At 38.9% G+C, this 11,291-nt stretch overlaps 1 protein-coding gene across 3 annotated transcripts in view; it reads right to left on the bottom strand.

Moving 5' to 3' along the window:
• Positions 1-8,192, bottom strand: part of TNKS (tankyrase) — a 208,047-nt gene extending 199,855 nt beyond the window's left edge. For 2 of the 3 annotated variants that reach the window (XM_055288558.2, XM_055288552.2), the window contains exon 1: positions 7,427-8,192. In XM_055288558.2, the coding sequence (XP_055144533.1) occupies positions 7,427-8,099 (673 nt within the window). In that variant the 5' untranslated portion in view covers positions 8,100-8,192. The remainder of the gene's footprint in view (positions 1-7,426) is intronic. The other variant, XM_055288544.2, reaches the window with a different exon arrangement.
• Between the last annotated feature and the right edge of the window lie 3,099 nt (positions 8,193-11,291).

Genomic DNA, 11,291 nt, shown 5'->3' on the forward strand with positions numbered 1-11,291 from the left:
AGACCATCCTGGCTAACACGATGAAACCCCATCTCTACTAAAAATACAAAAAATTAGCCGGGCGAGGTGGCAGGCGCCTGTAGTCCCAGCTACATGGGAGGCTGAGGCAAGAGAATGGCATGAACCCCAGGGGGCGGAGCCTGCAATGAGCCGAGATCGCGCCACTGCACTCCAGCCTGGGCAACAGCGAGACTACGTCTCAAAAAAAAAAAAAAAAAGAAACATTAGTAAAAACTAGAATCTAAAATATGAGAATGGCTTGCTATATATATATATATATATATATATATATATGTATATATATATAAAACATAAACATTACTTTCCCGATTTTAGGTATTATCAATCCACTTTCATCCAAAATAAAAAGCAAAACAAAAATTCTTAACAATGAAAATATTGCTTTCAATGAAACAAAATTCAGCTATGACACATTTATGCAATAGCTATGAGTTTAAAAAAAAAGGTTTTTCCCGGCCAACAGACTTGCCATTCACTAGTTTAACACTGGTGGTTCCAGACAGTTTTGAGTATCTCTAAAGGTCCACTAAACACAGTAGTTCACAATTTCACTATTAAAAATCTGAATGACACCTGTATCTTTGCTGATGTGCAGGAGGCAGCCTCAAAATTATAGAGGGGTATATAGCACAGCAGCCCCATCTCAACATGACTTTCTAATTCTACTCGCTTTCTCGTACAGGTCTATCTTCTAAAGTTCTTTAAAGTTTTCTGTTTTACTATATTTCATGGAGAAAATGTATTTGCTACAGTGATAGCCACGAAACTAGGAATTAGGGAAAGACTTGTGACATGAAACAGAAGAGAATGAGAGAAAACATAAGAGAGAGAGAGGATGGGAAGAGAGGAAATATTGTAGAAATAATGACAAGACTTCTAATAATTAAAGGAAAAAGTAAAAGTTCATATTAATATATTCATGGAGTGCCAAACAGCATGGACACTTTGTAGCGAAGTCTAACAACAACAAAGGCTATAGTCTTCCAGAAAGAAAACAAATCAGCTAAAAGCAAAAACAAAGAATCAGTTGACCTTCTGAAGTCAACCTTAACTATGAGAAAAGACACTTTCATACTTAATTTCATATATAGCTAACTTTATTTCCACGTAAAAGTGAAATTAATCTCAGATATGCAAAATCTCTAAGGCGAACATAGAAAGATCCTGGTTGAAAATACTCATGACAAAAAATGAATTCAGTAGTATGTGTGTGAGCATGTGTGTATATATCATGAATTAATCTATCCTCTCTCAAGACTTAACACTAATAATCACCCTAACAAATAATTACAATATAGGGTTACAAAGAAAACTTAACTAAGTCTGGGATAGAGACCTTCCCTAATAAAGTGATATTTTGAGCTCAGATCTAAGGAATAAGCAACTTACCAGACAAAAGGATAGGGATAAATGTTCCAAAGAGAGTAAGGCACAGTAAATCAAGAGGTGAGAAACTCTTTACATTCAAGTACCTAAAAAACTTCAGAATGGTTCAAACAGAGAGAAAGAAATAGAGACTAAAAGTGGCAACAACATGGAATCGCCCGGCGTGGTGGCTCACGTCTGTGATCGCAGCACTTTGGGAGGCCAAGGCCCAGGACTTTTGGATCACAAGGTCAGGAGATCCAGACCAGCCTGGCTAACACGGTGAAACCCTGTCTCTACTACAAATATAAAAAAATAGCCAGGCGTGGTGGTGGGCGCCTGTAATCCCAGCTACTCAGGAGGCTGAGGCAGGAGAATCGCTTGAACCGAGGAGGCAGAGGTTGCAGTGAGCCAAGATCGCACCATTATACGCCAGCCTGGGCAACAAGAGCAAAATCAAACAGCGACCATCAAAAATTGTTGATCGGAATGTAAAATGGTACATATACTTTGGGAAAAGGTGTTGGCAGTTTCTTATAAAACTGGACATTTACCTACCCTAAGACCCAGAGATTCTAATACTAGGTATTTCCCCAGGAGAAAGAAAATCCGTGTCCACAAAAAGGATTTTATAAGAATGTTCATTGCAGCTTTATTTATAACAGCCAAAACAGGAATCAGCTTAAGGGTCTATCAATTGAAAGGATATACAAACTGCAGCATATTCATATAATGAAATCTACTCAGCAGTAAAAAGGAACTACTGATACATGTTACAAAATCAAAAACATTATGCTGAGCAAAATAAGTCTTACAGAAAGTAAATATTGTATGACTGCATTTATATGAAATTCTAAAACAGGCAACTCTTATTCTATAGTGGAAAAAACATCAGAACGGTGGTTGCCTGAGGGAAAAGCGGTAGTGACAGGATTGAGATAAGGGGTATGAGGGAACTTTCTGAAGTTTCTATAAGGAAAGTCATAATTTGAGTTACATAGGTATCTGCATTTGTCAAAACTCAATGAATGTACACATAAGATTTGCACAGATTTCACACTAAAAGATAAATCTTTAAAAAAATACTGAACTTAGATAATGATACGCATATTAGCATATTTGGAGAAGGTGCACAGATGCCTACCATTTACACTGACATGCTTTAATAAAAAGAAGATTGACGGATAAAAGAAGATATATGTAGGAATACACATGTAATAGAAATTGTACAGTATTATAATTTATGTAAGCATTTCTCTATTGTTGAACAGTTGGCTTGTTACCAATTTTTTAAGAAATTTACATATCATCTCAAAAATAGCTAATATGTTCTTTAAATCATTTGCTTCCAAAGATTAGTATCATTGAGGTAAAAGAAACAGACACTTTGCACATCTTTCTAACTAAAAGTTCCCTGTAAACTTTTTTTTTAAAGAGGAATCTTCAGAAAACTGTAAGGTTTTAAGAAAACACTAAGTAAAAGGTAATCCAGTTTATAATCAACAATTTTAACTCTGGGAAGATATTTATGAAACTAGGTCCCTTTCTTCTATTACTAAATTAGACCCTTCTTAAATCCTGAGACAGGGCATTTGCTTACAAGTAATAACAAGGATCTCGCCAGACAACAAAAAATGTAAGATAATTCCCACTCCAAGACTGAAGCATTCTGACTCATTTTATTACCCACTGATAGGCAACAATTTAGAGTACATGGTGACTTCTATTATTAACAGGAATGACATTTGTACAAAGGTGAGAAATGAAAAAAAAAAAAAAAAGACAAGTATGGCCATGCTGAAAAACCCAGAGAAGAGTCAGGAATGAGTTGAAAAATCTCTGTATTGTTAAATATGTATTGTAGTAGATACAATTAAAAAAAAAAAAAACAAAGAAAACTGGTTTTTATTTTAAAATACCTCACATTACCTACCATAATCCAAGTCATATATGTTAACTAACACGAAGCCCATTTCAAGATTTCTTCAATTTCATGTAAATACTATAAAATCTCAGAATTTAATGTTTTACTAAGGCCTGAAAAAAAAAAAGACCTCATTTAAACTTTTCTATAAAAAGAGACCTCTTCAGAATATATGGGTCCTTTAACAAAAATATGTCACTACTAGAAACCAAACTAAGGAGGTATCACTCTAAATTGGTACTATTTATAAAACTCTTTTGACTGCTATACTTTAAACAATAGAAAATCAGGGTCAAGGACCACATGTGTAGAAGAAAAAGTCTCATATAAATTCTAGTCAACAATAAAAGAATGGCTCATCTTTACAAAGCCATCTTATGAAGGCATCAAAAATAGTATTCTGAGAACCTGTATCAACAATGGAAACAAGATTTTGTCTTAACTGCAGATAGGATGATTCCATTATTAACACAGTCTCAACCATATTCTAAACAAATTATCACAATCCAAGATGGGATACAAAGGATTCCTAATTTTACTGATGGAAAGAATATGATTATTCTTAAGGTAATATAAATAAAGTGATAAGGATTTAAATATGGTTTCATACCACATCTGAGATCTTTAAAAATGATTTCCAAATACCACCTGTTCTCACTTAAGTAAGTGGGAGCTAAACCTTGAGTACACATGGACACAGACCAGGGAAGAATCCACACTGGGGGTTACTTGAGGGTGGAGGGTAGAGGGTAGCGGGGAGGCTGAAAATCAAAAAACTACCTATCTGGTACTATGCTCATTTCCTAGGTGATGAAACAATCTGTACACTAAAGCCCCCAAGACTCGAAATTTACCCACGTAACAAACCTGCACACGTAATCCCTGAACCTAAAAGTTGGAAAGAAAAAAAAGTGTTTCATTTCATTCTATAGAACTGTAAAGTCATTTTTAAATAGAAATAAAAGCATTAGTTAACACCATCCCTCCCAACCTTTGCTTGGCTAGCTTGGGCTCACCCTTTTAATTCCTGCTTTAAAAAAATCTACCTAGAAAGACTTCCTTTTTTTTTTTTTTTTTTTTTCTCAGAGTGGCCATATAATTTATTTACAAAATGGGTCACATTTAAGAATAAAAAGGACACAACTAAAAATGAAACGTCTGGAACATGGTCACCCTCGCTCGGTATAAAGCCTTGAATATGGGTTTAAAACATCAATTTCATGAGCATGGGGAAGCTGAGTGTAACAGCACCCACAACTGTGACATCCATTCAGGTACATGTTCTGGTTGAGAGCCTCAATTTTTGTTTAAAAAAAAATGTCTCATCTACTCTGCCAACTGTCAAAATATATGAATATTTGAGAAAATCTGCACAGCAGGTTCTTTCCAGAAAACAACCTCAAACTCTCTGCTGCCCTTCTTAACTGCTCTAAAACAAGGATAAGAGCTCCGATTACATACTGGGACAGACAGTATAATGTACATTTCCTGTCACTCTAGATTAGACACTAGATACTTTATAGGATTTTGTTGTTGTTGTTGTTTTTGCTTCCCCACTAGACTACAAGCTCCATAAGGGTTAAGGGCTGCTTACCATTACACAATTGTGTCAGTACTTAACACCCGATCATCTAAGTACACTAAAATATTTCTGGAACAAATAAACTGTAATTTTTAAATTTTTTCATCCAAGGGATTTTACCAATTTCTCATCTTTAAAACAGCTATTCCATGACAATTCAGTTACTATCATAATAACCAGTCAACTGATAATTTTTTTCATTTCTCAGCCTATACAAGATAAGACTAAAGTTTAATAAAACTTTAATGTTATGAATTCAATCACGGAAGTGTGGCAAACTGACTACAGGATATTATGTTTTCATATCATCGAGAATTTTATTACTGTGTTTTCCACAAGTGAGCTAAAAACTTTCTAAAAAAGCCAATTCAAGGTTAGGTTCTCATAACCACAACATAATTACGGTACTGTTTTATTGTTTATCTTCTAGCTTATCTGGATATACATAAAACTCTGAAACAGAATAACAAGTAACTATTGTGGCAAATAGAAGACACGTGATTTGAGAAACAAGCACTATTGTGTGTGACTTATCCTAAATACATTAATACACATAAATATAACTATCATTTATTGGTGATTACTCATAAAGTGGGATGGTGAGAAATGACATGATTTGTGAAACAATTTGTTAAAATAGTCAAACTTGCAATAAAGTATGCAAAAGTAGACACCTCTGTTGATTTATAAAATCAGACTTAGGCCTTTCATTTAGCCTAACGAAAAAGAAACGCTATTTCATCTAAAACAAGCAAGACCCTTGAGCAAACAAATAGACAAAAGTCTGTTTTTAATTCAATTCACTGCATTCCTAATAAGTAGTGTCTGTATAACAAGAATGAATCCTGTGACCTAATAATGATTTCCTTTAAGTGTTTCTCATACCACTGGTCATGACCCATTAATGGATCACAAGCAGCATTTGCTAAAAATGAAACAGACTAAGATATAAAATATCAGAGGACAACACGTGTATTAAGGGAAAGCATTGTTTCCAGAAACTATTGATTCAGTTGCATACGTGACAATGTAAAATGTATTTCTAAGCATGGGCTACAATAAAAATCATGTGAAAGCTACTCTCGTGCATATAAGCCCCTCCCCATTACTACTTCTCCCAAAAATCGGGAACTCTACACTTCAATTACTCACAAAAATGAAAAGTGACCTTAATCCAGGGTTCTGACAGTTTAAGTTTGATTTCACAAGCTCTAAAATCAAACTGCCTGAATTCAAACTCAATTTCTACTATTTCCTGACTGAATTTGGACTTATTTAAGCGATCGAAACATGCCTCATTTTTGTCACCTGTAAAATGGTTAATCATATCTCCCAAGTGTGGTAAAAATAAATACTACAGTGGGTCAACACATGTCTTACTATTAACAGAACAAACTGAAGAAGTGATATATATATATATATATATGTATTAGAAATATAGGAGAAACTTAACAGAAGTTCTCTTTGGTGTGTTATCTTTGATGATTGTGTATGATGCCTTTCATTTTGTATTTTTCTTTCCTATTTGAATTGTATAACGTACAATATATGTATTTCCAATATAATGTTTCTAATGTATAAAACATTATTACCTATATTTTTAAAATATCAACAATAGGTATGCAGGCAGTGTGAGATTATGGTCCTTTGTTTTTATTTTACAGTTCTCTTTATTTTATAAACATATTATTAGGTGTCTCTGAGAGAAAATCATCAACTATTTGCAAAAAAAAAAAAAAAAAAAGGCAAGTGTGGGGTCCAGAGCTTAAGAAATTCACACTTTTTGAGGGAGAACTTTGTGCCACATACTTCTCACCAAATGTTCGCACAACATCATTTTATGATTTTTGCCCATGAGAAAACTGAGGCAACTGACACAAGGTAAACGGTCTGCTAGACAACAAATAATACTGGCCACAACATCAAACCCTGTATTTCTTCCATCATCATATAATGCATCCAAATATTCTTCTCCAGTTGTTTCACACTGGCATATTTTGGTCTCCCCGTCTAGACCGCAAAGTCCTTTAAAAGAAGGGAAACTTTCAAAAACTTCATTTATGTCTTTCATTGGGTTACTAAGGCTACAATAGATCCTCAAACATGTGTTGGGTTGTATTAAACCTCTTTTGGTCTGGACTGTCCTCAAGGGACATACCTTTGTAAAAACAAAATAAACTAGCACACAAATGACAAAACTACTCTAAAGCTGTCCAAATCTAACTTTATTCCTGCACACCAAAAACTAAAGTGTAAATCTATCCATATGCAGACTACCAACTACAGTGAACTTTGTAATGAGTACGGTGCAACCACTGAAGAATTCCCTGGATTCACTTATCCCCCCCCCGCCCCACCACGCCCCCATCACCCAGGCACCACCAAAAGAAAGGAACCTCTAGTCTTCTGGTGAGGTGTTGAAGAACCATAACCACGCCCCCACTTTGTCCCATCACAATAACCTGTTTTCTTGTCCTAACCGGACCCTGCACCCAAACCCAAAACCCTTAATAAACAATTCAAAAGTCTCTGACCTGCAGCGAAGTGCAGGGGAGAAGACTTCCGGCCTGCCATGTCCTTTGCATTTACGTTTGCCGCGTCCACCAGCCTCTTTACCCGGGACACGTCCCCATTGCGACAGGCCTCCAGCAGTTCCCGTAGGGCCCCGCTCACTGCTGGGACCCCTGTCCCAGGTCCTGCTGCCCCAGGCCCCAGTGGTGCTGTGCTGCTAACTCCAGCCGCCTCGGGGCTCTCCGCCAAGCTCGATCCAGGGGAGGATGGAGAGGAAGATGAGGAAGAAGTCGGGGAAGAAGAGGACGACGGTGAATTGTTACTGCCACTGCCGGCTGGGTTGGGAGCGACCCCAACGGCAGATGAAGTAGAAACCGCTGTGACCACGGGAGCGGCGGCGACGGTACAGATTGTGCTGGTGGTACTGCAACAGCTGGTACCGTCAACCGGGTCCGGGGATCGGGGCCTGTCGGGCGGATCCCGACTGCCATCCCCCTCAGGCAGCGCTAGGCCGTGCCGCGGGGAGGCGAAGGGGGCCAGGCCGCTGGCCGTGGGAGAGGCTGGGGTGGTCCCCGGGGCCAAGCCAGGGCTGAGTGGGGGAGGAGGTGGCGGCGGCGGCGCTGAAGCCCCTGGGGCGGGCTGGAGCTGTTGTTGATGATGGTGGTGATGATGCTGAGAGCGACGCGACGCCGCCATCTTCGGACTCCCCTAGCACTGTCACTGCGGCAACGGCCCCCACCGCCCGCCCTCACTTCCGAACGTCGGACCAATCAGCATCCAGCGCACAGGAAATGATTCTAGGCGGGGTAGGAGGGGCCAAAGGGAAGGAGGGAAGTATGGGGAGCTCAGAGAACAGCCAAAGGAACAGGGCGGGGCTTTGTCACTGAGAGGCGGGCTTTGTGACGTGCTGGCGGGCCGGCTAGAAAGATTTGAATGCTGGAACCAGCTTCTGCCTAGATGGGAAACATTTCCTGTATTTCTCACTTTCAGTCGGCTTGCCTTGCCCTGCTCTGCTCTGTTTCCCTCTATCTCCCTTTGCTTGCTCCAGAGCCAGCTGTTGAGATGCAGCTCGGAGCAAGCAGAGAATGTGTCCATTATCATCTATTGAGCCTCCTTGTCTGAAAAATGGAACTTATAGTACCAACCTCACAGAATTATTAGCGGGGTTAAAAGAGCTAACATAGACAAAGCGCTCTGCCAGTAAAACACAACTATAATTAGCCCGTTGGAAATTTTTAAAATTATAGTATCTCTTTTCCAGGTGTCCCCTTGAGCTCTTGTCCCTTCCCTATAATTTTTCTCACCCTATGTGCTTTAATTCCTCGTTTCTAAATGCTGGTTCAGATTGCTAGGATTGGCATTCCAGCTCTGCCATTTGTTGTGTATATATGAACTAGCTATTTCATCACTCTGTGCCTGTTTTTCTCTGTAAAATTGAAATAACAATAGTGCAATAAGTGAATTATTAAAATTATGATTTTTTTTTCCTATTCTGCTCTCTCTGAAATTGTATTTTTCACCCTAAGTTTAACTAATTATGAATATATTCCTTTCTTTTGAATTCTGGTTTAGCTTAGCCTCTCCCACATCCCAAACAGATAAAAACCTGATTGTTAGGCTGGTCACGGTGGCTCATGCCTGTAATCCTAGCACTTTGGGAGGCCGAGGCCGGCGGATCACTTGAGCCCAGGAGTTCAAGACCAGCCTGGCCACCACGGCGAAACTCCATCTCTACAAAAAATACACAATTAGCTGGGCAAAGTGGCACAGGCCTGTAGTCCCAGCTACTCAGGAGTCTGTGTTGGGAGGATCTCTTGAGCCCGAGAGGCAGAGGTTGCAGTGAGCCGAGGTCACACCGCTGCACTCCACCCTAGGTGACAGAGGGCGGAGACCCTGTCACAAAAACGACAACAAAACCAAACAAAACCTGATTGTTGTCCATTACTCACCATCAGATGCTATTTTTCAGCAACTGCTTTTTCTGTCTTTCCCCTACCTATGTATACTTTTGTTTTTCTGCTATCAAAAGATGTATCCATGAATGAGATAATCCCATTGAGGACTCCATTTCACACCTACTGTTCAATAGTAAAGCAGGCATTGTAGAAGTATACACAAACAGCATTATTCCAATAGAGTGGACACATGGAAATTCTATGACCTAAGAGAAACAAGATTTAGATAAGTCAGGCAGAATATTAAACCAGGTGATAAATTGTTTCATGTGTTCATTGTTAAGTATGTGATGTTAATATTCCCACTTAAGTAAATAGATGAGTTTATTTGGGGTTAGTGACTAAATACAATAAGGTCAGGAACATAATTAGTATTACAAGTGGCATTTATTTTCATCTAATCTGGGGTTACAGATTATAATTCTTAACATTATCCAGCTGTCTGATGAAATTCTGCCATTGTTCACAGTAGACACCTGACAAAAGGTGTAGCTGGATAGGAAAACTCACATCAGTGCAACTAAAATCAGTCCACAACATTCTTCTTCATGCTTCTGTTTTTTAATCTTAACTTCTTCATGTAGAGCAGAGAAGCATTGAGAAGTGGGGGTGGACCAACATGATACGTTAGATGTCCGTAACACACCATGTGTCCCCTAAATAATGGCCTCCTGCAATGGGAGGCATAAGAAATATCTCATCTGGTCCCCAATGCCCAGTTACTCATAGAAAGTAGTGATGTTCAGACTTATTCAAAATGCATCTGTTGTGTCTATCAGTACAACAACAAAAAATAATAACAGTAAAATAAGGAAGTCTCTGCTGGATAGAGATTTTTAAAAACTAAATTGCCGGCCAGGCATGGTGGTCATGCCTGTAATCCCAACACTTTGGGAGGCCGAGGCGGGTGGATCACAAGGTCAGCAGTTCGAGACCAGCCTGGCCAACATGATGAAAACCCATCTCTACTAAAAATACAAAAATTAACTGGGCGTGGTGGTGCGCGCCTGTAATCCCAGCTACTGGGGAGGCTAAGGCAGGAGAATGGCTTCAACCCAGGAGGCAGAGGTTGCAGTGAGCCAAGATCGTGCCACTGCACTCCAGCCTAGGTGGCAGAGCAACACTCTGTCTCAAAAAAAAAAAAAAAAAAAAAAACTAAATTGCCTGAAACTACTGGAAAACCATGTCTGGAAATGCATTCAATCAACTGGAAATTGCTTTCTTCCCCTCCAGCAAAAAGTAGGAAAAGTACTTAACATTAAGTACTTATGAAGTTTGGGTTTATACACACGAATGTTGAGCTCCAAACATGAAAGGACGCATGCCATTACCTAATCTTCTGTGGCTAAACACAATTCCATGAGGAATGCACTATATCACAGTGGGAAGAGCAAAGCTTGAGGTCAAACACACCTGGGCTTGAAACTCGCATCTCTGATGATTACTAGTTGGCTAATCTTGAGAGGTATGCTTCAGCTGTCTCAGCCTAAGATTTTGACTTTAGTTTAGCACTGTCATGAGGATTAAAAGCCTAGGTGTTTTATAAGCACTCTTTGAATGTTAGATCCGTTCTCTTACGTGGCATCCATAAAGTGTTAACATGAACTCACAGCCACTATTGATAGCTTTCCCCTCACAACTTCCTTTGTGACAAAGATAGGGGCTGGGAATACATATCCATCATTTTGCACATAATGGGAATTTAAAGCAAAGAAACATTAGGTTTAATTCTTTCCTTATCTGATAATTCAGGCTTCTTCATAAACCCTATCTCTAAACTATTGTTGATCACAGTTATGTAGTATCTTATTTTCATACGTGTTTTCACAAAAATAATATCCTGGCTGGGTACAGGGGCTCCCACTTATAATCCCAGCATTTTGGGAAGCTAAGGCAGGAGACTGCTTGATCCCAGAAAATCAAGATAAAAGAT

Source organism: Symphalangus syndactylus, chromosome 1 (genome assembly GCF_028878055.3).
Source record: "Symphalangus syndactylus isolate Jambi chromosome 1, NHGRI_mSymSyn1-v2.1_pri, whole genome shotgun sequence".
Lineage (NCBI taxonomy): Eukaryota > Metazoa > Chordata > Mammalia > Primates > Hylobatidae > Symphalangus > Symphalangus syndactylus.